Genomic DNA, 27,479 nt, shown 5'->3' on the forward strand with positions numbered 1-27,479 from the left:
AGTAAATCATTTAAAAATGCAATAAGCAATGGTAATAAAACAGCCGTATCAGCTTCAGGGCTTTGAAAGTTTATTATATCTATATATAAAAGTTAATCAATATATAACTTGATCCAGTGGTCCTATCAATAACCACTATTTAACCCTCTCTGGTATGAAAAATATTTGTGACCTGTCTTAACAAATGGGTATAGGATTTTTATATAAAGGCAGGACAACAAGAGTTTTTTGTGTCTTTCAGGCTGTGTATCTACTTTGCCTTAACAATTAAACACGCAAATAAGCATATACCTGCAGCTTTACTTTAATTTTCAGAGACTGGTTCAGTCTAAGTGTATCTAGCAAAGACAAGTTGTTGACCAAATAAGCTGTGATAAACCCACTGTAGACTATACATGGTTAGAGACTACCTGAAGAAGAATGTTGATTATCGAACAGGCTAAAGAGTTGGATTTATCTCTTAAGAGTTGGTGGAGGCAAAACCAGATTTATAGGAGAACAAATAATGGATCATGTCATTCCATGTTTGCTGGATGTGGATAAAGCCAGCTGGCTTCTAACGTGTTGTCATCCTGTTTTCCTGCCCCGTTGTGGCTAAAACAGTTAATACAATTTAGAGGAATTCAGCTCTTAACAGTACAAGCTATTAAATTTGATCCCAATTTATTTCCAAAGTCATAAGTTACAAAATGGCCCACAATGAATCTTCTTGTTAAACTACAACACATATATCTTTACTTATCCTGGAAAACAAAACAAATCAAAATTCAAGATGCAATAAATCCTAAAAATGTGTACAAAATAGGACCAGGTTCCATTTAGAACCATCTGAGGTTTAGTCAGATATCAAATGTAGCAGTGGTTCTGTTGGTTTTAGCTATTTAAGTAGTCTTTAATTCATAACCTCGATCTCTACTGAAGTAGGGGTAGAGATCAGCATACAGTCTATGATCTACATTTTGTGATGGTGTTTCTGTCTCTCTGCTGCCCCCTGCTGATACACCATCAATGACACTTGGCTCTTGGCATGAGCCATGCTGTAACACAGCATGCAGCATGCAGAATGCAGCATGCAGCATGCAGAATGCAGAATGCACGTAGTAGTCCAGGTCCTAAACTGGCCTGCCTGCAGTCCAGACCTGTTACCCAGTGACATGGTGTTGGAAGCACTGCATATTGTTTGAACCTTCTGCGACCTCTCCAGACCCGGGTCGTGAACTGCGGTAGTGCACGAGGTACAGGTTGGAGACCCCTGATGTACTCCTTAAGATGTGCTGCAAAAGCCCCATTCCTATCTTAATTTAAACAGTCTAGAATTGTTTTCACTGTTGTCTAAATCTAGAGATGAAACTGACAAAAAATTTAAAATGCTGAATTGCTAGCTGACTAATCTTTGGTGGTGCAACTCAAACAAAAACCAAACCACCAATACGTCAAGGAAGAACACGGCTAAAGGAGACAAAGCATATACACCTACATTTCAGTAGGCTTAAACAAAGACATATACATACTTAACATGCGGCACAGCTTTAGGTCCAGGAACAAACACAGACACAGTTTAAAGGATACGTTAGCATTAAATACTTGGTCCATTAATCTCCCCAGTAGCATTACCCGTGTCCTTTAGGTAACCCTGACCAGTCCCACAACTTGTGCTACAAAAGTGAGGCACTTTAACTAAGCACATCCACCAACTTGTAGATGTTAATGTTTTGCCAAATGTCAGTTCACGAGGATGGGTATTACAATTTTATTGTATTGTTATGTGATTATTTTAACAGACTTTATTTCTCTTTAGCAAAAAAAATAATAATAATAATTGCAGAACTAAATGTATTTTTTCTGTGGTTACAATGTTTACCCAGTCAAAATTCATTACCAATTTCCCTAGTTATCCACTGACTGATTCCCAGTCGCGTGAACTGCACAGGTTACAACAATCTCAGCTGAACAACATTCATATCCGCACAAACACACCAACAAAAGTGAAATACCGTGAAACATTACAAATAAAATCGAGTAAAAATGTAAAAATAAAATCCTACACTACAATTTGACCCTAGCCCTAGTTCCAGTGTGGATTAATATATAAAACATGAATAAAGAAGAGACACAGACACAGTGCTTTACAATAAGAAAAATAAAAACACAGGGGAAGGAGAGACTGCCAAGACTGAAACATCTGTCCAGTTTTTGGTATCCCTAAAAAAGTCACAGGAAGACAGGAAGAAAATGAAGTTCAAGCCTTTGGAACAAATTTAGATATGTCAACCAGTCCGAAAAGACATTTTGGTCAAACAGGCTTAAAAGGCCTCACTTTAAGGACACACTTTCTGCGTGGCGTGTGCATCACGGTCTTGATTTCATTTCGGCACCCATGTTCACAGTTTTAGAGCAGCCGCACAGTCTGCATCATGCCTTGCATCTGTGGCATGTCATCTAAATAACAGATGATTTTAATTTTATTTATACGTGAGGTGCGGTTTCCAGCAAAAGTAGAAATGATGTGTGATCATGTTTTTCTATATAATCATAGCAGAAATCCAATGCAGGCTCTAATTTAATGATGCACTAATTTAACCGGTAGGGACAGAGTGCCTGCCCCAAGTGAAGGAGTTTAAGTATTTTGGGGCCTTGTTCCACGAGTGATGGTAGGATGGAGCAGGAGATCGACAGGCGGATCGGTGCAGTTGCAGCAGTAAAACAGGTGCTCTTCACCGTTTTGGTGAAGAGGGAGCTGAGCCGAAAGGCGAAGCTTTCCATTTACCGGTCGATCTACGTTCCGACCAACCATCACCGATGGTCACGACCTCTGAGGGTCGTGACCGAAAGAACAAGATGTCGGCTACAAGCGACTGAAATGAGTTTCCTCCATAGGGTGTCTGGGCTCAGCCTTAGAGATCGGGTAAGGAGCGCGGACATCAGGAGGGAACTCGGAGTAGATTTGCTACACCTTCGTGTCGAAAGGAGTCAGCTGAGGTGGTTTGGGCATCTGATCAGGATCAGGAAGTTTTCCGGGAACACACAACTGGCAGGAGACCTCGGGGAAGACCCAGAACACGCTAGTAGGTATTATATCTCCCATCTGGCCTGGCGACGCCTTCGGATCCCCCAGAATCAGCTGGAAAATGTTGTGGGGGAGAGGGAAGTCTGGGCCAACTTGCTTTGTCTGCTGCCACTGTTACCCGACCCCGGATAAACGGAGGAGAAAGGACTAATAGATGGACTAATTTAACAGGTAGTATTTTTGCACTTTGCCTTTCTCTGCATCTCCTCTCTTATCTGTTCTTGCTGTGAAAGAGGGTACACAAAAATCCCATGACTGCTATTTGGGTTACAACTCTTCACTTGTGATACCTCAGGCATTTGATTATTGATTACCAATTGTCAAAAGGAAACTCAGGTGCAGCAGCTTGGTTGCTGCGACACACACTCCATGCAGGCAGTGTGTCCGAGGCATAAGAGATGGATGAAGCAGTGATATCAGCAAGGATAGAAATCTTTAGTAAGTTTAGAAATCTTTGCTCCCTGCGGCCTGAAAAAGTTTGAATCTTGCAAATTATTTCTCCTCTGAGTAATCAGCTTTTTCCTCCCTTGTGTCTCACAAAAAGAGTGATGACTACCACCAGGTGAACCAACCTTCTGACCACGGCTCTGCCAGTTAACCCATTCTCTCTGGCAGCAAGTCTGCACTTGCAGTATATTTACAGTCCTCTGTCTTCTCGTTGTCAGTCTGTCATCTTACAGGAGTCCCGCAGTCAAGGAGAGCCCGATCGGCACATCCCAGCGGACCCTCGGCTCACTGGTTGACGTGGGGCTTCAGGGCTTGGTAAAGTCCCTCGAAGGTGGGTCGGTCAGGGATGTCACGATTCCAACAATGCATCATCAGCTCGAAGAGAGAGGGTGGGCAGAGCGGAGGGGAGTAGAGGAAGATCTGGTCAGAGAAAATGAAGGACAGTCACAGAGATCAGGTGTTCAGACTTGTTCGGGGCGATAGAGATGGCAAAACATAGAACAAGCAACGGTCAGTTTCCAAAAACAAAGACATACAGTGTCACTGAATCAGAAAAGCATGGGTTTCAACTGTTGCTATCGTTACTTACATATCCTGTAATTCAGTGATTCCCATTCTATGTCACAAAACTGCCAAAATTAAGCTTTTAACATCGGATCCATGTTTAGGAGTTATGACGAGATCAACCTGTTGCATCTGAATCAGCTTTTAACGCATGAACAGACAAAGATTACAAGTGATTCATGAAAATAGAAGCATTAAGGATAGCATCTGAAAAAGTGAAAAAAAAAACAGTTTTGCTTTCCAGTCCTCTAAGTAATCTAGTAACCCTCTCAGATGTTCTGAGTTTGTCAATAAGTAAGAAGCCAGTCTCATGTCCAACGGTTTCATATTTCTAGTCTGGTCATTTGCTGTTCAAACAAATCACAAATATGCATAGTTACCAATGATGCAAAAGTTTGTAGGAACTGGAGCTTGCTTTAAATGTGGCCAAAATAGTTGGGCCCAGTGACGGAAGAATAATAATGCCCAACTTTGGGTGAAACACACATCATGAATTGTTATACTAGCGCAACTCTGACCTGGTGCTGTATTTGATTTGTCTCACCTGTCTACCCTGGTTTCGGAAGAACTCGCCAGTGTTCTCTATGACTTGTTCGTCGGTCAGCAGGCTGTAGGGCTGCTCCTTACACAGAGTGAAAATTTCCCACAAGGTAACTCCAAACGCCCACACATCACTGGCTGTGGTGAACTTGCCCTGGAGAGAGTTTTACAGTTTAATATTCCAGAAACTGTCTTCAAAGATCCACATTGTTTTTGTCTGTTCAAATGACCCTTTGACTAAATCTGGTGCTTGGGCGGTGTGACCGTCAGAATATACTGTGGTGCTTAAAATTTTTAGAACCCTTCCATATTTTCTATATTTGTGTAAAATATGACCTTAAAAATCATACGATTTTTCAGTTCAATTTTTTATTTTTCAAGCCCCAACAGTAGAGTACACCATACAAGAGAGATTTCTAAAGATGTCAGAAAACATTCTGACATCTTTAGAGATCTCTCTTGTATGGGCCATGATACATTTTCAAAAACCTGTGTTGTGAAGCTCAGATTTTGATGGATTCTATACAACAGGGTGGTCACATACTTGAATATCATCCCATTGACTGATTCTTAGTTGCTTATGTTCATAATCCTGGAAAAGGTTACAAAGACGTCTTTCCACCAATTCACAGTCTGACAGTTTGTGTGCAGTACCCCAGTCAGGTAGTGTGTCCTAGGCCTAATAGTTGACTCATTAAGAGTGACACACTCTTTCTGCTGCAACAAGGTTTCTGCAAGAAAAATAAATCAATTTGATGATCATTTATTAAATCATTTACGAACAGGGATTTAGACGAGAAAGACAACATTTTTAACACACTGCATTTAATTTTTGTTTCGTTAAATTAGTAATGTTAATTTGTTTTCAATTCCTGTAGGGGCAGAACCATGTTGTTTTCACTTTGGCTCATTATTATTATTATAATTATGATTATTTTTCCCCTTCCGCGGGTCAAATTGCCTTGAACTGGAATGAGATAGAAACATGAAACTTGGTTCAATAACTTGAAATGATGTACATTACCTTTTGAAGAAAGATGACCCATATTGGCCAGATGGGGCCCCCAAAATTTTATTTTTCAAAGGCCACACCCGTCACACCATAAATCAGATTGACTTGAAATTTGACATACAGGTAAAATTCTATGTGCTTTACCTATGGATTTTATGGATTTTTCCGCCATTTAAAATTTTTGAAAAATACACTTTTGACGTCTCTTAAACCAAAGGTCCCATTGGTACAGAATTTTCTGTAATCATCATAGGAAAAAGCCAATTCAACTGTTTATAAAATATGTTGATATCCTATTTGTTTTTCAATTTATTGTCCAATAAGATTCAGAAGGAGAGGGGCTTCGCAAGAAACTGGTTATAACTCATTAACTATTTGTCCAATCGTCATAAATCTTAGTAGATGTGGTCAGACTGTGTTTGGGAAGACGTTTGGTGGCGCCACAAATGTGAAAAGTTTATATCTGATTGTTCACTGCACGGATTTGGTTGATACATAACATTTTGTAATGATAGATTAAAGTGGGCATGGAGATGTAAAATACACATTTTAAACTTCAAAAGATTTAGATAAATCAATAATATTTTATTCTGAGCTGAATTGTTTTCACCACATCCACTGACTTGGGACAAAACTTTGGCACTCTGCAACTCTATATGTAAAAATAATAGGGTGAATTAGACAACAACTATATTGCCATAAGTCTTTTTTCAAAAGCTACCAAAATCCAAAATTAACACAAACATTCTTTGGATACTATATATCACATGTTTTTAATAGAGTTCAGTTTGGTCAAATGATAAGTCTGCAGTGAGATAATGAAATATCTTATTAATAAGCTTTTGATACGTAATTTGTATTGTATACATATTTTTTTACTTTGCCAGAAAATTATCGCTTTTGACTATATCTATTTTATTAGATTCTTCTGGATAACTTTTGTGGATTTTTTATTTATTTCATTTAGATCGTCAGGGAACAGACACAACACCAATGGGATACTGGGAGTTTTGGGGATGTAAATGCTCTAAAGGAATCTGTAGAAAAGCATGTAGACTGCAACTATGCATCCTGGACTCAACTCTGGAATGTCCTGATTTAGGATTTAGAATGAACTGAATGTTTATATTCCTTTTTCTGAGAGCTGCGCCATTTAGCCCGATCATGCATTGACTCCCTCCCCTCCATCCGCTCACCAGCAGGATGCTCTCCCAGGCCATCCATCGTATAGGCAGCACCGCCCGACCCTGGATGCGGTAGTAGTCACTGCTGTAGAGGTTTCTGCTCATCCCGAAGTCAGCGATCTTTATGGTGAGGTGGCGGTCCAGCAGGCAGTTCCTGGTGGCTAGGTCGCGGTGCACAAAGTTGAGAGACGCAAGATACTTCATCCCCGACGAGATCTGCACGGACATGTGGAGGAGGTCGGACGAACTGGAGGGTAGGGAAACAGAACGAGATGAAGAGGGGAAAAGATTAACATGGGGGAATACGTTTGGAGAGGGAAGAGGAGCAACATTGAAGGATTTTGAAAGCGTACATTCTTCTACAAAAGAAAAGTATTGACTATAAGACTGTGACCAAGATGGTTTGGAAAGTTCCACCCAACATGGAGTGCACCTGACAGTGTTACTGTTTTCCTAATATCATCAGCAGAAACAGTTGTGCATGGTATATTAACCTGACTGAAGGGATGTTGTTAGCATGCGTCAGCGTGCTCTCAATCTCCCTCTGCGACAGGAACATGTTGAGATCTCCGTTCTCCATGTACTCGGTCACCATGCACAGCGGGTCCGATGACACGCACACGCAGAGCAGCCGGATGATGTTGGGGTCGTTCAGACGAGACATGATCTTTATTTCCTTCAGGAAGTCAACCCTGATGGAAGGACAGATGAAGGGAGAAGACACTTTAAACCGCGTCAAAAAATATTTTCTTCAGTGTTACGGTAAAGGCTGCGATGTCCTTACAACAGTGTTTTTCTCAATTCTAGAAGTTCCTAAGCTTTCATTAGTCTTCAGTTTTTGTGAGTGTAATTATGTAATTTTTGCCATTTTGTTTTACACTGGTGAGCCAAACACTATGGGCACTCTTGCCTAATATGCTGTTGGTCCTTTGTGTGCAGGTAAAAGACCTCCGACCTGCCAAGACTGGGACTTTACAAGATGTCTGAAGGTGCCCCTGTGGTTTCTGGCACCAAGACACTGTTCACCGTATGTATGTTGGGGCTGCTGTGGATCAGACATGTTCCTGTACTTTCCTGCAACACCCCGTTGCCAGTTCACGGTTCATCCCTCAGAGCACCGTCGGTAAGGAACAGACCTGAGATGAGCGGGAACACCCCACAGGTTTCTCCATTTCGGAGATATTCTGACCCAAGTTCAGTTAAGAGTTACTCTGAGTTAAGAGTAGGTGACCAGAAAGTGGCGAATAAACAACCATTTGTTTTTCCAGATGTCTCCAGCCATAGAGCTTCATGTCTCTGCTCTGTGTTTGTCAGCTCCACCAACAGATCATATTTTGGATCTCTATGCTGTCCTTTTCTCTCTCTGCTCTCCTCTCCCCAACCGGTCAAGGCAGATGCTCTGCCCACCTCTGTGCCTGGTTCTGTTAACAGATGCTCTACCCACCTCTGTGCCTGGTTCTGTTAACAGATGCTCCGCCCACCTCTGTGCCTGGTTCTGTTAACAGATGCTCCGCCCACCTCTGTGCCTGGTTCTGTTAACAGATGCTCCGCCCACCTCTGTGCCTGGTTCTGTTAACAGATGCTCTACCCACCTCTGTGCCTGGTTCTGTTAACAGATGCTCTACCCACCTCTGTGCCTGGTTCTGTTAACAGATGCTCTTCCCACCTCTGAGCCTGGTTCTGTTAACAGATGCTCCGCCCACCTCTGTGCCTGGTTCTGTTAACAGATGCTCCGCCCACCTCTGAGTCTGGTTCTGCTAACAGATGCTCCGCCCACCTCTGTGCCTGGTTCTGTTAACAGATGCTCCGCCCACCTCTGAGCCTGGTTCTGTCGGAGGTTTCTTCCTGTTAAAGGGAGTTTTTCTTCCCTCTGTTGGAGGTTTTTCTCCCTTAAAGAGGAGTTTTTCCCTCCTAGCTTATGTGGGAATTGTTGAATTGTTGGGTTTCTCTGTATGATGCTGTAAATTTCTGCTGTCAGGACTTTAATGTCTTAAGTGCCATGTGCCCTGTGTTGTGATTTGGCTCTATATAAATAAAATAAAATTGAATTGAATTGAATTGAATTGAATTGAATTGAATTGAATTGAATTGAATTGAATTGAATTGAATTGAATTGAATTGAATTGATATAATTGTCATCCTCAGGAGGGCCAGCATGAACCATCATCTTGCAATTACCATCTGAAGTGCTGTCATGGAGGGGGTGAAGAACATAACGTTTCTGGGGGTATTTCTTAAAGACAATTTGACTTTTTTCAGAAACACCAAAGCCATCCTTTAAAAAAAAGGCCCAATAGCAGCTCCCTACTTCAGCCCCAAGCACTTATTACAGATGCACACTGACCTACGATATCACTTCCTGCTTCAGTGACAGTAGAACGGAAATAAAAAGGATAGTGAGAACAAAAAAAAAAAGTTTTGGTGCCCCTCTTTCATCTTTGTTGCAGATTTACCACTGACAACAGCATTTGCAGAGTCTTCAGATGAACAAGATAGGTTAGGTTAGGTAGTTACTTTATTAATCCCTGAGGGGACATTTTTTAATATATCCCTTTTTAAACTTTAATAACCCTATGCGATTTTGTCTAATGCCACAGACAAAGACATGTCTTGATCGTATGTTTGGGACAAACACAAACTTATCCATAGATTGTTATAAGACATGCGTATAAAGTTTACCTGGCTTGACTGGTGGCATCGGCCCGAAGCTGTTTGACAGCCACCAGCACTGAGCGGCCGTCTATGTCAGGGAAGGGCAACCCTTCTTCGAGGAATCTCGGAAGTCCTTCAGCCTCACACAAGTGAACCTGCCAGATACAAGATGAAGTAAAATTTTAACAAAAATACGTTTTTTCCAATCAAAGACTTTCCGGCACACCTTCACTGGCCCTGACGCCTCCCCTGCTCACCTCTCCAAACTGCCCTTCCCCTAGCTTCTCCCTGAAGATCAGCTGTTGCCGAGGGAACTCTGCAGCAGAGATGTCCTTTCGGGTGAGGGAGTCGATGGTGAGGGCAGGGACGGCGTACATGTTGCTGCCAGTGACGCCCTGTAGCCGCACAATGTCCGTCTCAGCATAGTGTGGTGCATTGCTATGGAAACACTGGTGCGGTGTGCACTGGGTGACGTCCGGCTCAGCGTAGCCTCCTCCACATGCTGTTGAAGAGATAAAAGTTTGTTTAATTCATTCTTAATATAAATACAATAAGCACTTACATCCTTTTACTTAAGTAAGTACCAATACATTAATGTCAACTATGAGTGCTGCATTTTACTTAAGTACAGAAGTATTACAATCAGCATTTTTGTACTTGAAGTATTAGATTGAGACGACCCTACTCTGTCAAAATTGATATGCTACACAAGTAAGTGTACTAACATGTAAGCGTAACATACTGCGTGTGAGTGTACGAAAGAGAGTTGGTGTAGAGCAGGGGTGCCCAAACTTTTTGGCTCAGGGGCCACATTGATGTAAAAAAATTGTCATACGGGCCAGTATGAATTTTACATGCTACCGACGGGGAATGCTTTTTTGTATTTCCTTTTATTTTGCTTTGTTTTACTATGCTGTCTGCTGCTAGGTAGATCTGATAACTGCCTGACCTGGATAAATGAAGATTATAATCAAAATAAATTGAATGCAAGTAAAGTATTCTATGAAATATGACTCAAACTCAAACCTTTATTCACCAGAATCAACAAATAACATGTTTGCATTAATGCGAAGGGTGATACTGAGATCTCGACTGCAGTAAATGGGGCAGGTCTGGCTCAAAAACGGTGGTTTTAATGCGCAAAATGTCACACAGGTGGGAGTCACTTAGTCTTGTCCTCACACGGTTCTTATTCATGTTCATAACTGAGAATATCTTCTCGCACAAGTATGTCGAGCCAAACAAGCTCAACATTTTCTTAGCAAATGTTCGAATCTCTTGGAACTTGTCTTTATCCAGCTGCTGGTAAAAGTTGACAAGAGGGAGTTGTTGGTGCCGGCTGCGACACTCCGTGTCACACTGCAGCTCAATGAGCTCCAGCTGCAGGTGGGCTGGAACGTCACCGGGATCCACGGAAAAAGGAGCGGAAAAAAGCCTGATCTCCTTTTCAATAGTTGCAAAATCACTGAAATGCTGTTGAAACTCCTCAGCCAGAGATGAGATGTTTGCGGCATACCTCCTCATTTGCGCACTGATATTGTGCGCTGGAAAACGGGTCATTATTGCTTGCAGAGGCTGCGTTTGTGACAGGTGGCTTTGGACAAGTAGCAGCTTGGTCCGAAAGGCTTTGATATGTGAATACAGTTGGCTTATCATTGCATTTTGCCCCTGAAGGCTCGTGTTCAAGGCGTTCAGATGTCGGGTTATGTCAACTAAAAATCCGAAATCAACCAGCCAAACAGGATCGGTTAGTTCTGGCATCGGTTGTCCCTTTTTTCCAAGAATTGTCCAATTTCCTCTTTAAGAGAGTAGAAACGCTGCAGTGCAGACCCCCGACTGAGCCATCTTACATCAGTGTGATACACAACATCTCCGTATTCAGCGTGGATGTCCAGTAGAAATTGTTGAAACTGGCGGTGGCACAGGGCTTTGGATCGCGAGAGTCCGGCCACAACTTTACTGCCATCCTGTAGTGAAATATAAAATTGCTTTTTTTATGCGTGTATTTTAGACTGTGGACAACAGTACTGGGGGGCCACATATTATTGATTTTATGACAGAGGCTTCGGGCCAGTGGAAGTATGAACGCGGGCCGCATTTGGCCCGGGGGCCGGACTTTGGGCATGTCTGATGTAGAGCGATTTGGAACACAGCATGTATGTGTCAACACCCCCTCTCTGCCAGATCATTGCTCAAACAAGCTGGTAGAACTGCTCACGGGTGAATAGGTTCAGAGCACAGACTGTACATAAAAGTGGACGTAGCTTGCGGCTCTGAAAAATGAGGCGGATGCGGAAGTTTAGCTTCGATACCACCAGCTGCCACTGGAGGTCGGCTCCAAAAAGCTCCATAGACCGCCATTCAACTAGTCTCATAAAATTCTTAGTCAATAAAAATTCCCCACGAGTTATCTCGGTGTTGTTATCTATTTTTTAGACGTTCATACACCTTTATCTTCTCATTAAACAACGAGCCTGATGCCATGTGACAGGAAGTCATGAGGATCAGGTCATAGAAAGGATTACTATGAAGAAGCACTGGTAGAAGAGGAAACATGGAAAGATGTACAGAGAGCTGGAAGGTAAAAAAATAAGCCTAAGAAAGAAAAAGGAGAATATACAGACAGCTTGTGCAACATGTTTAGGTGAGAAATGGAGGAAAGTGATGACAAAAATAAATTTAGGAGCTTTTAATGGGTGATAGGAGAGGAGATGATTGGCAGACGGTTGCATATTTTCCTGTTGTAGATGTGTGAAGGTTTTGAAATGGCAAGCTAAGGGGAAACAGCAGCAATTTGTTTTGCTAAAGTCATATTATTTTATGGTTATTTAGACAAAAAAACAGCAGTTGTGTCTAATTATGCTAACATAGATGTTGAACATTTGTAAGGCATCACAAAGAATAACTCCTACTTAGAAAACTGTGTTTCCTTCGATTAGACAGGTCATTATGTTCATTATATTTATAAAATATAAGCATAATGAATTGTAAAAGAAAAATTCTGGTATTTGTTAGCCTGGCACTCCTACATGTTTCTTTTGACTTAAATATTGAAGGTCAAAAATGTGTTCCAAGGTATTTTTTACCTGAGGCCTCGGCACTCTGTGACAACTCCGGTAACTTGTTTCTCAGCACCGCTGGGTTCTGGTACTGCGGATCCAGGAGGAAAACTCTCTCGTAGTGAGAGTCGGTATTGGTGGGGCCTAAGGTAAACAACATTAATGACTCAATCAATCAATCAATCAATCAATCAATCAATCAATCAATACCAAAGGACCTTGTAGTCCAGAGACATGTTTTCTGGGAATTTGGGACCATATTCAAAAAAACGTGCAAAAAAACTTTAGGACTCTTAGGTTTATGGTCTGAGAGTAATTCACAAGGTATCATGGCTCTAAATGTAGCTCCTGTAGGTAAGTCACCTATTCACACTAGCATTTTGGGAGCATACAGTTATAATGAACTTTAAAAAAGCACTACTTTGATGGTAATGAAAGTAGTAGTAGTAGTACTAGTAGTAGTAGTAGTAAAACCGAGTTGCCAGATTCATACCTCCTATTCCCTACCTCCCCCAACTACTCTCTGCCTATCTCCAATTGAGTAGACGCTATTGCAAAAACAGTCTTTAGCTCCTGTTTCTCGCACTGAGACACTAGGTTTCCTTTTCCCTCCATATTTCATTTTCTACAGTTTCTGCTTTGTTTGAGGCACCGGGATGCCAAGTTCCTTCTGCTGCATACTTCCATTTTCAACAGTTTTTTCACTTTGTTTCTGGGTTTTGTACCCTCATGGTTGAAATGCACTTATTGTAAGTCGCTTTGGATAAAAGCGTCAGCTAAATGAAATGTAATAATGTAATGTAATAACACCAGGTTTCCTCTCCTCTACTCTTCATTTTCTAGTTTCCTGCTTCCTTTTCTGCATCAGGTTTGCCAGTTTCTGTCTGCTATATGCTTAATTTTCAACACTGTTCTACTGCTGTTTCGATGCCAGTCATCCTCTCCACTATCACATCCTTTTTAACAGTCTTCTGCTTTCACCTATGGCGTCGGGTCAGTAGATGTCCTTCCCTCTATCCCCCTAATTTGAGCGGTCCTTGGGTCTTATTTCCATTTCAACAAAGACAGCGCTCATTTGGGGCACCAGGATGCCAGGTGATAATTCATCTGTTCTCCTCATTTTAACAATCCCAACCCAGTTTCCATGTTTAATATAAAACCCTTCTGACCCACAAAAGCATAAGTTTCAGTTATAATAACACCATAATGTTCGCCATGTAATTTGGCAACATGGCCAACCAATGCTGGTTCCACTCCAAGTTGGAATTTCTTCAAACATCTTTTCAGGCCACTCCTTCCATGTTGGGGCAGCAGGGGAGTGACAGATCCCCGAATCAAGGTAATGGGCCTTGAAGGCCACTCTACACCCATCATGACACTCCAAGACCTGCCCAACTTCTGATAATTATTAATTTTATGCTCCTGCTTGCGCACAATGCTGTTAACCCAGCCCCATTGTTGTAGAAAACAACAGTATGGTCGAATAAAAAAAAAAATCTCTGGAGGTAAACAAAACAAAAAATATAGTCCATATTTCTGTATAAATAATCTCAATCAATATTAATGAATCAGAGCCAAGTTTTGACTTTTCTAGTCTGTATTACTTCTAATACAAGAAAAAGAATCTACCCACCTGTGACGGCATGTCCAGAGCGGGAGGGCACCGGGGGGGTCTGTAGGATGATGGTGTCGCTGCAGGACGAGAGCCGAACCGTCAGTTCTTCATCGAGAATCCGACGTGGTGCCTGGCAGAGGAGAAAATGTATCATTGTAATTATTGTTATTATTATTAATCAGATTTTCTTTGACACGGCAGTGACCTTAACGTTTGTCTTTTCCTCTGTATCGGTCCCGTGTCTTGCTCTTGGTTTTGTTAACCTGGGCTCTGCATCCCGGGACATTTCCAGCCCACCACCCCCAAGGACAAGATATCCAGCCATAAGCAGAGCAATGTAGTGTACGTCAGACTTGTACATTAAGGAAACAAAACATAATACGTAACATAGGAAAGCCAACTCCTCAGGACAGGACTCAGCAATTCTCCTACATCTAAAGGAAAACAGAAACTTGTTGGATGACATTCATTTACACATTTTGGCAAGGGGAAGACCAATGGTTTTGAAAGAGGAATAACCACTGCGAAACAGAAGAGGTGGCCTATGACACCATATATCAGCCACTTACAATGCAGTCCCTGTGATCCTTTTCCATTATTATGACCGTGAAAGGCTCACAGGATGACTGGGTGGGTCCACATGTGACCTTAATGACTCTCAAGGTGTTAACAACCCCACACAACAGGCTAAAGCCAGGGACTCCCCTCCAGTAACTTAGAACTCAAGAAGTCCTTTTGGATGAGGTTAAACATCCCAACAAAACCTCAAGCAAGTCCAGTGGCCTTTTGATAACACTTATAAAAACTTATATAAAACTTTCCTTTTTGATAAAGCTTGGGTGGCCCTGAAACATCCCTTAGTTATGCTGTTATAGGCCGAGCCTGCTGGGGGACCTCGTTATGCACTGAGCTTCTTTCCTCTCACTCTTTACCACCCCTTTTTTTCTACCCGCCCTTCCTCCCTGCAGACGGTCTGATCTCCTACAGCGCTCCGGAGGGTCAGCTCATGATGCCGCCCGGTTATCCCTTTGCCAGCCTCAACGACTCCACGTACGACGGCACACACTATCTCACCATTACATCTCATTAACTTCACTCTTTCACTCTCCATACACTCATATCTCACTATTACATCTCATTAACTTCATGCTTTTTCTCTCCCATAGTTTTTTGCTTATTGTCTGTTGCCTCTCCATTCAGTTCCTTCGCTCGCATAGTTTCTGTTCTTTCTTTTGCAGATTTCTCCGGCCATGGAGCTGCATGTCTCTGCTCTGTGACTGTCGACTCCACCAACAGTTCATGTTTTGGATCTCTATGCTGTCCTTTTCTCTCTCTGCTCTCCTCTCACCCCAACTGGTCGAGGCAGATGGCCGCCCACCTCTGAGCCTGATTCTGTCGGAGGTTTCTTCCTGTTAAGAAGGAGTTTTTCTTCCCTCTGTTGGAGGTTTTTCTCCCTTAAAGAGGAGTTTTTCCCTCCTAGCTTATGTGGGAATTGTTGAATTATTGGGTTTCTCTGTATCCTGATCTTCTAAGATGGCACCGTGCTAGTGGCAGCCTGTTACAGCAGCTCCCCCGAGTGTGTTTTGCTTTAAGTATTTTTCTTTCTTTCTCCTCTCTTCGGAGTTGTTTTTTTTTTCTTCACGTGTGTTAAGTGACGGTCAGACAATGGACTGTAACTTTTCTACTTTTCTGGTGGCTCTTCTTTTACTTTTTACCCTCTTTGTAACGGAGAGCCACGCACAGTGGACTGGAGCCATTGTTTACTCTCGTGATCAGCTGATCGCGCTGAGTAGGCCTCTACTGCTGCTGCCCGGAGCGAGGCCTGAAATCCCAGATGAACTTCGGAGAAGACGCCGTGGATCACCAGTGACCTGAAGGTGCTTCTTAATCAGAAGAAAGCAGCCTTCAGGTCTGGGGACAGGGAGGAGCTCAGGAGAGTTCAGCACGAATTGAAGGAGAAGCTGAGAGAGTGAAAGGACTCCTACAGGAGGAAGCTGGAGGCCAAACTCCAGCAGGACAACGTGAGGGAGGTGTGGACCAGTATGAAGGAGATTACTGGGTTCAAGGGGAGAGAGAGACAACCAGGGGGCTGGAGAGGAACAACCCCTGGAGAGGAACAACCAGGGGGAACCTGGAGAGGAACAATCAGGGGGAACCTGGAGAGGTCCAATGAGCTAAACTGTTTCTTCAACAGGTTTAGTTCACCACCCTCATCTGTCTCCTCCACACCTCACACCTCCCAAACACCTCTGCTGCCTTCCTTCCTCCCCCCTCCTTCCCCCCTGGTGAGCTGCATGGACACAGAGCCCTCAACTTCAAAGGGCTCTTCCTCCATCGACACCATGACCCCCCCCTCCCCTCCCCCTCCTCTCTGTGACGACTGGCCAGGTTAGGAGACAGCTGGAGAGACTCCATCAGCGCAAGGCTTGCAGGGCCTGACGGCATCAGCCCCGGGGTCCTGAAGACCAGCGCCGTCCAGCTGGCTGAGGTCCTACAACACCTCTTCAACCTGAGCCTGAAGCAGGAGGAAGTCCCGGTGCTGTGGAAGATGTCATGCCTGGTTCCAGTCCCCAAGAAGACACCTCCATCCGGCCTCAACGACTACTGACCGGATGCCCTCACATCTCATGTGATGAAGGTGCTGGAGAGGCTGGTCTTGGCCCACCTCAGGCCACTGGTGAAATCTTCTCTGGGCCCGCTGCAATTTGCGTACCAGCCTCGTGTGGGAGTGGACGACGCCATCATCTACCTGCTGCAACGAGCTCAGTCTCACCTGGATGGAACCGGTGACTGTGAGAATCACTTTCTTTGATTTCTCCAGTGCATTCAACACCATCCAACCACTGCTGCTGAGTGAGAAGCTGCGGGTGGTGGGGGTGGACGCGTCCACCGTCTCCTGGATCACTGACTACCTGACAGGCAGACCACAGTTTGTCCGTCTGGGCAGTGTGCTGTCTGATACGGTGGTCAGTGGTATTGGAGCTCCACAGGGAACTGTTCTGTCTTCCGTCCTGTTCACCTTATACACCACTGACTTCCAGTACAACTCAGAGTCCTGACATCTGCAGAAGTTCTCTGATGACTCTGCAGTGGTGGTTGGGATGGACGGGAGGACGAGTACAGGACAGTAGTGGAGGACTTTGTGGAGTGGGGGAGGAAGAAATTACCTGCTCCTGAACGTGGCCAAGACCAGAGAGATGGTGGTCGACTTCAGGAGGAAGACGACGGCTCCACAATCGCTGAGAGTTCTGGGAGAGGAGGTGGACATGGTGGAGGAGTACAAGTACCTGGTGTCTCCATCGACAACAGACTGAACTGGAAGACCAACATCAACGCTGTCTACAAGAAGGTGATGAGTCGACTCTTTTTCTTGAGGAAACTCCGATCCTTCAATGTGTCCAGCGAGATGTTGGAGATGTTCTACCATCTGTTGTGGCCAGTGCTTTGTACTTCACTGTGGTCTGCTGGGGGAGCAGCATTGGAGCCGGTGACATCAACAGACTTAACAAACTGGTTAAGAAGGCCGGCTCCATCATCGGCTGCAAACTGGACAGCCTGGAAAAGGTGGTGGAGAGGAGGACGCTGAACAAACTATTATCCATATTGGATAATCCTGACCACCCTCTCCACCACCTGGATCATTCCAGATACAGGAGATCATTCCTGATACAGGAGATCATTTCTGCCCACTGCAATAAGACTGTACGATAACTCACCTCTGGCAAAATCCATCACACAACAATAACACCGTTGTCTGTTGTCTGTTTTTCTTGGTTGTTTAAATATTAAAAAAAAAAAAAAAAAAAACTTTGCACTATTGTTTAGTTAGTTTTAATTTAATTATGCTATTCTATTTTATTGTATATACTGTGCATTTTTATATTTAATATGTTTTACTGTTATTTTATTGCTTTCCTGTATCTATAAATGCTGCTGTAGCGAAAAAAAATTCCCCTTGGGATTAATAAAGTATCTACCTACCTACCTATAACGCTGTAAAGTTCTGCTGTAAGGACTTTAATGTGTTAAGTGCCATGAAATAACCTGTGTTGTGATTTGTCGCTGTATAAATAAAACTGAATTGAACTTAGATGTAAAAATAAAAGTATTTCTATATCCAAGTCCTTCCACTCTTCCTACAACGTAGAACCAGTTTTGCAGAGTTTAATCAAGAGAATTTTTCCTCACCTTCTCCAGCACCTTACAGACATACTGGCACCAGAGGATGAGGAAGATGACGATGACCAACAGCAGGATGATGGTTACCAGGCAGCCAATCAGAATGGGCGTGTTTATTTCATCTGGCGGATCACTGGCTGATGGAATAGCTGCTACGGAGAATGGAAAGAGATTACAGATGATAGCCTTGGGACGGGGGCTATTCAATGTCAAAGCAAGGTGGCCTCATAAGAAAATCACTGGGAATACGCAGAATATTTGGTTAATTAATGGCTACAAATGACTCTTACTTGTACATTTACCTTATGGTAAAAGACAGTATTAGATTAAGGCTCCCATCAATTTTCATTCAATTTAGACCACATTTCACATCAGTCTTGTCATTCCTCCTCTTCCATGAAGAGGATTAACTTTTTTTGTGTGTATTTAATCCTTCCGTCCAGCCATTCTTTGCCATCAGTAGAAACTCAGATCTGGCAGAGCAGTGCTGCAAGGCCTCCAGCAAATATCAAATAAGTCTCTGGTTTGGAAGTATGACTTTTCACACATTTTAAAAATGATACACAAGAGCTGTTGGTTTCAGGATTTGATGTTGAGCATATGGTTTATAAGTCACACCTGTGTTCGTTGTGGTTGTAATGGTGCTGTTGGCCGGAAGAGAAGTCACCATCAGGGTCATCTGGGTCGGGAGTACGGTGTCTGCTGCTGAACCAAAAAAACAGGAAGTTATTTTATGTTTCTGCTTTGACAAAAGTGTGTGTGTTGGATGTTACGTGTATTACCTGACTGAAAGGAGATCTCGCTGAACATCATCCAGACGTCAGCGAAGTAAAAATGGCAGCGGAGAGATTTGGCAGTGCGACGGTTCAGCGGCACAGTGACGTAGCGGGCGCTCGGGTTCCTGTCATCCAGCACTGTCTTGAATGCCACAGGCTCCGCCTCCCAGCCGGCAATAAGGCGGGGCTTAAACCAACAGAAGACGGAGGAGAAGATCTTCACACCGCGGGAGAACATGTTGTTACTGTGAACCTGGACGTAAGGACATAACAGATCAAAAAAACTAGTTTTAGTATAGCTAGGAATGTTGATGATGCTCCAAAATACTCAAACTATCCAGAAAGGGTGAATTTTGTTTAATATTTGTAACGTGTAAGTGTAAGAGTAGTTGCATTTTATCCTCTGATGCACAGTCAAACCCTCAAACGAGTTGTTACTGACAAAATAGCTGGAGTTTGTAAAAACAATCGTGTTTCATCATCTAGTGCAGTAAATTATGAGCTTGGTGGTAAAAGAATGTGTTGAAAGTGCAGTAAAACCTACTTTTATTTTCTTTGCATATCCACAATCACAATTTAAGCACACTCACACCAAAATTGGAAGTTAGACTGACTGCTTAGTAAACATACTCACACATACACAAAGGCTACACCAACACCAACAGAATATTAACTGTATTGACTGCTCTTATTGTTATTGACTGCTCTTATTGTTATTGACTGCGCTTACTGTCCTTTAGTGGATCGTCTTTTTGTGTTGCTATTAATAAAAAAAATTTTTTTTAAATTTAAAAAAAGAGAAAAGAAAGAACAGTAAAACACATAAAGAAAAACATACTAAGTAGAAGGGGGCTTGTATGATTTTGCACATAATTTTGTGATTTCACCTCCACCAATCAAAGTAACTAAATCATCACAAATCGCTAGAAGCATCAAACTCAGTGCCAATCTGCTCCTACAGTTATAGCAGATGACTGGATTTGTTCAGCGGTGAGGAACTTTTGAGTTGATCTGATGAGGTAGAGGAGAGCGCAAATGAAAAAACCTTCATGGAGGTGAAGTTCCTCTGCCTGTCGAACACAAACTCTAACTCCACATATGGCAGAGTCCCGAGCGAGTCGTTCCTCCAGCCCAGGTAGTCGTAGCCCGGCCACACGTGATACTGACGGGTCAGCAGGAAATCATCGAGGCCGATCACGCCGTCAGTCAGCTGACCCAGCCCGCCAAAAAGCCTCCTGTTGGACGAGACAGCTGTTAAGTCACGGAGAGTGGGGGAAACAGGGAAAACCCCTGGTGTGTAACAAATGTACACGTGACTTACCTCCTTTCGTGTGCACCGTCGTACGTAGAGTCGTTGAGGCTGGCAATGGGATAACCGGGCGGCATCATGAGCTGACCCTCCGGAGCGCTGTAGGAGATCAGACCGTCTGCAGGGAGGAAGGGCGGGTAGAAAAAAAGGGGTGGTAAAATTAATCATATTTTGGACCAGAAATCCTACTGAACACATTATGTTCAGCACTGGCAGGTGCCGAGAAGAACTTGTCCTCTGACTGGAGAAAAGTAATTGGCACTATGCTAAGGGACCAATAACAAAAGCAACATTTCCAACCCTTATGTCAATGTAATCACCAGGATCAAACATATGTGATACAACATTTCTATTACACTTGCTTGATATAATTTTTTTGATAGATGGATGGATGGATGGATGGATGGATGGATGGATGGATGGATGGATGGATGGATGGATGGATGGATGGATGGATGGATGGATGGATAGATAGATAGATAGATAGATAGATAGATAGATAGATAGATAGATAGATAGATAGATAGATAGATAGATAGATAGATAGATAGATAGATAGATAGATAGATAGATAGATAGATAGATAGATAGATAGATAGATAGATAGATAGATAGATAGATAGATAGATAGATAGATAGATAGATAGATAGATAGATAGATAGATAGATAGATAGATAGATAGATAGATAGATAGATAGATAGAAATTACAAATGCAATAAATAAGATAGATAATACTTTTTTTTTAAAGTAAGATCAATGAATTAACACACACAAACTATATACACACAAAATAAATTAACACAATTTAGGATGAAAAAAAAGTGTCAGGTGCTGTGACATACAGTTCAACATTATTTTAGACTGGTGTTGAATATGTGATAAAACATTTGTATGTTTGTTTTGGTTAACAAAAGTTGTTCTGAATAAATGAAAAACTTTTTGAAATCGGTGGCTAAAAGATTTATGTTGGTGTGAGGAAGTTTCCAATAACTTAACATGCCTTTGAGAAAAAAAAAAAAAAGTCAAAATCCAATGAATAAACAACTTTTAATGTCAGCAAAACTTCAGAATGCACATTTTTAAGGTATGAGTGTGCGTTTGTGTGTCCTACCGTCCCATGGACAGCCGTACAGCTCCACTCTCATGCAGACGGTGGTGGACAGTTTGGTGACCGGGATCAGGCGGATGTAGCGGGTGATGATCGGAGGGTGAAGGTCGTTGATTACGGAGGTGTAGGCATTTTTGTTTCCCTCTATTACCTGGATGAATATATCAAGGATACACAACCAGACCTTCAGTTGTTCTGAACTGAGAAAAATGTGTGACCATGCTTCGAGAACATAATGTTGTGTTCACCGTATTAAATGTGAGTCCTCTTAATACCACACCGAATGCAATTCAATACCTTTGTCTCAGTCACAATTATTGGAAGAAGAATGGAAGACAAACATTAAATAGGTACATGTCTTAACTGATATTTATACAGTATATTTGTTGCTGAGCAGGCCCCCCTTGACCCCATCACCCCTGCATAACGTGATTGTTGATCATTCTTGATTGAAAGCTACTGAAATTGTTATGTGATTTTCAGGGTAATTTCACTACCTTCACTTTTAAGCTTTTTAAGCTCTGGTCATCATTCAATTAAATTAAATTCTATTTCATTTATATAGTGCCAAATCACAACACATTATAAGGGTTAGCAATTCATGCTATATCTTGTTTGTTTTTCAGAACAGTCTAGGCTATCCAAATTTTCTGTCTTTTGATTGTATAATACTTATATATTGTTAATTTAAGTCTTTATATGAAGGGGAAAAAAAGTTAATCTTTTAAATCTAAAATTGTGTTTTTACATGTAAATGTTAGATTTTAAAATCTTGTAAATCTTTTGACTGCAACTTTTGTATCATTGCTATGAAAAGCCCATAAATTATATATCTTTTTAAAGAAAAATTGCCTTTATTTGACTGTTACAGTGGAGATTGAAAGGATATGAAGGGGTAGGAGGACAGTATAATGACACGCAGCCACAGTCCAGAGGGCCAGAACCCAAACCAGGGACCTACACTGAGGCCAAACGCTCATGTGATATACATGCTAATAACTTGACTGTTGGGTAGGCATGAAAGTACGTTATTTAGTTATTCTTAATACAAAGTGGGATGTAATATCAGCCCCGTTTAGGAGACAATGCAGAGGTCAGGTGGGATTTCAAAAAAAGGAGTTGCTGAAAACGCTCAAAGTTTCATCGGTCAGGATAAGTTCTGCTGTTTACTTTGATATACTGAGACTCGGTCAAACACAATCGTAAAATCAGAAAAGAAATTCAGGATGTTATCTTGCAGGTATTTGACTGTCTATATGTTGCGATTATTTCGAGTGTAACAATGACAAAATTTTATGCAACTTCAAAACCAATTTTCGTTTCAATGCTTCTTCACACAGATGAAGCATTTTTAGAAAACTTGAGTTCTGCAGTTTCAGTGGATATATGTGCTGCATCTCTGTGATAAATTCTCCCTGCGCTATTCAATCGAGAAGAAGGCGTGGGACGCATTATGTGTCTGTCCTGAGGGTTACCATACCAAGTTAAGATAAACAAACTTCAACTCATTCAAAATGCAGCAGCCAGACCAACAGGAGAGAGCACATTGCACCTTTTTTAAAATCACTTCATCCTGTCCGTTTTAGAGTAGATTTAAAAATGTTATTGATCGCGTTTCAGGGGGCTGGCGCCTGAATATGTAGCTGACCTCCTGTCCCCCTACAAGCCTACATGCAAGCTGAGATCTTCTAGTAGGTCGTTCCTGACCACACCCCGAACTAACCATAAAACTAAAGGTGACCGGGCGTTTTCTGTTTGGGCCCCTCAGTTATTGAACGAACTGCAAGAGGTGATCAGGGACGCTAACACACTGTTTTCTTTTAAGTCACTCTTAAAAACACACTATTTTAGACTTGCCTTTTGTTGACTGTCTGTTTTATTTTTGTTGTATTTTATCATTATATTCTATCCTTTTGCATATTGTGTTCTAAACGTAAGTAAAGTGCTTTGTAACTTTTTTTTGAAAAGCACTATACAAATAAAGTTATTGTTATTATTATTATAAGTTACATAGATATTTAAAGAGAATCTCCCCCCCAAAAAATAATTTGAAAGTTATGGACACATAAAAGAAAGTATTACCTTATGTTATTTTCATTAAACCATTCCTCTGTTTTTAATATATTCTTACATTTTCCTATTGTGGCAGTATAATTTGGTGAAATAAGAGATTCATTTAACATTGCTTAAAAGTATTTCAAGATCTTTTTTTTTTAGTGCCACAGGTCAAATATTCAAAATCTAAAAACTTCTGCTCACTGAAGACTGACTTTATCATGTTAGCTTCCCCCCATTGTTTGATTTCTTGGACAACCAACTGCAAGAATTGATTGGTTCTTTTATGTTTGTTTTTTTTCAAAAAATGTAATAACAAAAAAAATATTGATAAAAATAAAACAAGGTTGTTGAAACCCAGAACATTGAAGGCCAGCCGGAAAATGGTGTAAATGTCATTTTCTCTGGTATGAGTGAAAGCAGCTCAGCGTGTTTCCTTCTTTTTCTTCATCCACCTCCCATTCTCCTCCAACATTCTGCCACACGTTTCCTCTCCAGATTTCCATCTGTTCTTTCTGGAGCCGAGACGATTTTCCTACAAAATATTTGGCCCAACTGCAACACAGTGCAACAGCCCTATAGATTTAAAAGTCTGCTAGTGACTGCGTGAGTGAGCGAAGGTAGTTCTAAATTATCAAATGTATGCTGAATGCCGTGAGACTGACTGAGGAAGTCACTATTTGAATGCTGTGACTGTTTCAAATTAAAAGTCCTTATTTCAAAAGAAAAGCCTCATTTTTTTATACACAATCCAGCCACACGTTAGTTGTGACTTGCGCTTGATCGGTCTGTTTCTCCTCTTATTTAAGACGATATCGCAAACCTATGGCAGTCAAAACATTTGGGTTACTCACCGTGTTTCCCAGGCGGTTCTTCCAGGACTTCCACAGCAGGCCGTCTCTGCTGTAGTTGACACGGTATGCTCGGGCAAACTCGTTCCCAGAGTTTCTGGCGTATCGTCCCTGTGTCCCAACCACCGTGAGGAAGGTGAGTCTGCTCAGGTCCACCTAAAAAAAACATGTCAATCAAAACTGTTTCTCAATTTGTATGACACACCGAGAGCCAAAAAGACCATGGGCAAAATCTAAAGATACGAATATGACTACGTAGTCAACGTACTTTATGATGACTTTGCTAACGAATCAAAAAAAAAAATTGGGCAATACAGCTGAATAGTCCTACAAAAAATAAATGTAAACCAACCAGCAGTACTCAGCACTTATTACTGTCAAACTTGAGTGAAAAGTTCTTCAATATAACTTGAATTAAGACTTGGATTGTTGTGATTTGAAAGCACAACCATCAAAACAAATCACGAGAATATAGCTCATCCTGGAATAAAAGGAATAATGCTACTACAACCCTCAAACCAAGTCTACATTCAGGTCACCTCCAAACTATCAACAGTGATGGGTAATGCTCACAATTATTTTACACAGGTTCCTTAAATTGTGTTTTTCAATACCTCTTTGTCTTATCTGACAATGTCCCTAACCACCTTGGCGTGGTTGTTTAAAGCAAAGTGCATTGATTTGATTGGAAAATGAGCGGCATGTTGCAATTTTGTTCATTCAAACAAACAAGACAACCAATGAAAACCAAGGATCAAAATGTAACTATATACATCCTGTCATACATACATTCAGTTGTGTCTATGTCTGGAGCGCACAACCAGAGATAAATAAGACTTTTAGATCTGCTAGTATCCAAATGTTAAAAGATGCCAGTCAGCAGCTACAGTGGCAGTGAGAACTGCGAAGAAATGGTTTGTCGAGGCCACTAGTGGAAGCTGCTGACTTAAATGCCCTGTATGAACCACATGGTGATGATACTGATGGCATAACTGATGGTGTCTCCGAGTAAATTGGATTCTGTATAGAAAACTGCATCACCACTAAAGAGATCCACTGACAACAAACCGTAGGTTACCATTCACCTTAAAGGCCCTACTGAATTAATAAAAGAGGGCCCTTTAGTTCAGGAGAGTAAGCAGAACTCAAATGCTCTGCTCTGTGACTATTGACCCCACCAACAGTTCATGTTTTGGATCTCTATGCTGTCCTTTTCTCTCTCTGCTCTCCTCCTACCCAAACCGGTCGAGGCAGATGCTCCGCCCGTCCCTGAGCCTGGTTCTGTTGAAGGTTTCTTCCTGTTAAGAGGGAGTTTTTCTTCCCTCTGTTGGAGGTTTTTCTCCCTTAAAGAGGAGTTTTTCCCTCTTTGCTTATGTGGGAATTGTTGAATTGTTGGGTTTCTCTGTATGATGCTGTAAAGTTCTGTTGGAAGGACTTTTATGTGTTGAGTGCCATGAAATAACCTGTGTTGTGATTTGGCCCTATATAAATAAAATTGAATTGAATTGAATTGAATTGAATTGAATTGAATTGAATTGAATTGAATTGAATTGAATTGAATTGAATTGAATTGAATTGAATTGAATTGATATAATTGTCATCCTCAGGAGGGCCAGCATGAACTCATGTTTTTCAACACCTGCAACAAAAATGCTCCAAACGTTCTATCGGTCTATTGTTGTGAGGAGTCATTTTCTTTTTGCTGTGGCGTTGTTGGGCATCAAAGCCAAGGATTGCCAACAGACTGAACAAACTCATAAAGGAGGCTGTTGTCGGATCGAAGCTTGTCAAACTAGAAGAGCTGGTTGAGGACGGGATGCTGGCCAAACTACTGACAATCTTGACAATCGATCCCCTTCATGACATGCTAGGCCAAACTAAAGATCACCAACAGTAACAGACTCATCCAACCTCGCTGTTTATAGAAGCCATACAGGAAGTCGTTCTTGTCAGGAGCTATCAGACTGTACAACTCATCTGCCTTTGCTGCAGTCAGAGAACTGGACTGAGGTTGCTTTTTTGTTCACAATTATTCACCACTCTGCTCTTGCACAACATAACAGAGAATCTTTGTAATTTAGACTATTTACCTGTTTTTTTGGACGTGTACATACATCACCAGACCTGTACATACACCTGTATATGCAACACAGGTTGTACTGTATTTTAATGTAGCTGGAACGCTTTAATTTTCCTCTGAAAAATAAATTATCTATCTGTTTGTCTGCCTGTCTATATAAACCCTTTGTAATCACCAACAGTTTAAATACTAACTATGATTTAGTTACTTTTTTTTCTGAGTAAACATATCTAATTACAATTACATTTATATATTATACTAATTACAATTACACTGACTACCTGACAGGCAGACCACAGTTTGTCCATCTGGGCAGTGTGCTGTCTGATACAGTGGTCAGTGGTACTGGAGCTCCTCAGGGAACTGTTCTGTCCCCCTTCCTGTTCACCTTATACACAACTGACTTCCAGAACAACTCAGAGTCCTGCCATCTGCAGAAGTTCTCTGATGACTCTGCAGTGGTAGGATGTATAAGGGATGGACGGGAGGACTAGTACAGGGCAGTAGTGGAGGACTTTGTGGAGTGGGCTGGTAGAAATCACCTGCTCCTGAACGTGGCCAAGACCAGAGAGATGGTGGTCGACTTCAGGAGGAAGACGACGGCTCCACAACCGCTGAGAGTTCTGGGAGAGGAGGTGGACATGGTGGAGGAGAACAAGTACCTGGGTGTCTCCATGACAACAGACTGAACTGGAAGACCAACATCAACGCTGTCTACAAGAAGGGGATGAGTCGACTCTTTTTCTTGAGGAAACTCCGATCCTTCAATGTGTGCAGCGAGATGTTGGAGATGTTCTACCATCTGTTGTGGCCAGTGCATTGTACTTCGCTGTGGTCTGCTAGGTAGCAGCATTGGAGCCGGTGACACCAACAGACTTAACAAACTGGTTAAGAAGGCCGGCTCCATCATTGGCTGTAAACTGGACAGCCTGGAAAAGGTGGTGGAGAGGAGGACGCTGAACAAACTATTATCCATATT

At 42.0% G+C, this 27,479-nt stretch overlaps 1 protein-coding gene across 3 annotated transcripts in view; it reads right to left on the minus strand.

The window, feature by feature from the left end:
• Positions 1 to 646: 646 nt before the first annotated feature.
• ddr2l (discoidin domain receptor family, member 2, like) overlaps positions 647 to 27,479 on the minus strand; it is a 51,950-nt gene continuing 25,117 nt past the window's right edge. The window contains exons 5-19 of one of the 3 annotated variants that reach the window (XM_069705925.1): positions 24,424 to 24,576; positions 21,518 to 21,665; positions 20,417 to 20,522; positions 20,141 to 20,330; positions 19,102 to 19,348; positions 18,938 to 19,021; positions 18,329 to 18,471; positions 14,159 to 14,270; positions 12,553 to 12,669; positions 9,724 to 9,968; positions 9,494 to 9,621; positions 7,309 to 7,506; positions 6,827 to 7,061; positions 4,623 to 4,772; positions 647 to 3,934 (exon numbers count right to left, since the gene is read on the minus strand). In XM_069705925.1, coding sequence (XP_069562026.1) covers positions 3,800 to 3,934; positions 4,623 to 4,772; positions 6,827 to 7,061; positions 7,309 to 7,506; positions 9,494 to 9,621; positions 9,724 to 9,968; positions 12,553 to 12,669; positions 14,159 to 14,270; positions 18,329 to 18,471; positions 18,938 to 19,021; positions 19,102 to 19,348; positions 20,141 to 20,330; positions 20,417 to 20,522; positions 21,518 to 21,665; positions 24,424 to 24,576 — 2,391 coding nt within the window. In that variant the 3' untranslated portion in view covers positions 647 to 3,799. Of the gene's footprint in view, positions 3,935 to 4,622; positions 4,773 to 6,826; positions 7,062 to 7,308; positions 7,507 to 9,493; positions 9,622 to 9,723; positions 9,969 to 12,552; positions 12,670 to 14,158; positions 14,271 to 18,328; positions 18,472 to 18,937; positions 19,025 to 19,101; positions 19,349 to 20,140; positions 20,331 to 20,416; positions 20,523 to 21,517; positions 21,666 to 24,423; positions 24,577 to 27,479 lie in introns of all 3 variants that reach the window. The other 2 variants (XM_069705927.1, XM_069705924.1) reach the window with 2 other exon arrangements.

The sequence above is a fragment of the Brachyistius frenatus genome, unplaced genomic scaffold, assembly GCF_029030835.1.
Source record: "Brachyistius frenatus isolate BFR_SWC_R1_liver_20210118 unplaced genomic scaffold, ASM2903083v1 Contig_60, whole genome shotgun sequence".
NCBI classification, from domain to species: domain Eukaryota; kingdom Metazoa; phylum Chordata; class Actinopteri; family Embiotocidae; genus Brachyistius; species Brachyistius frenatus.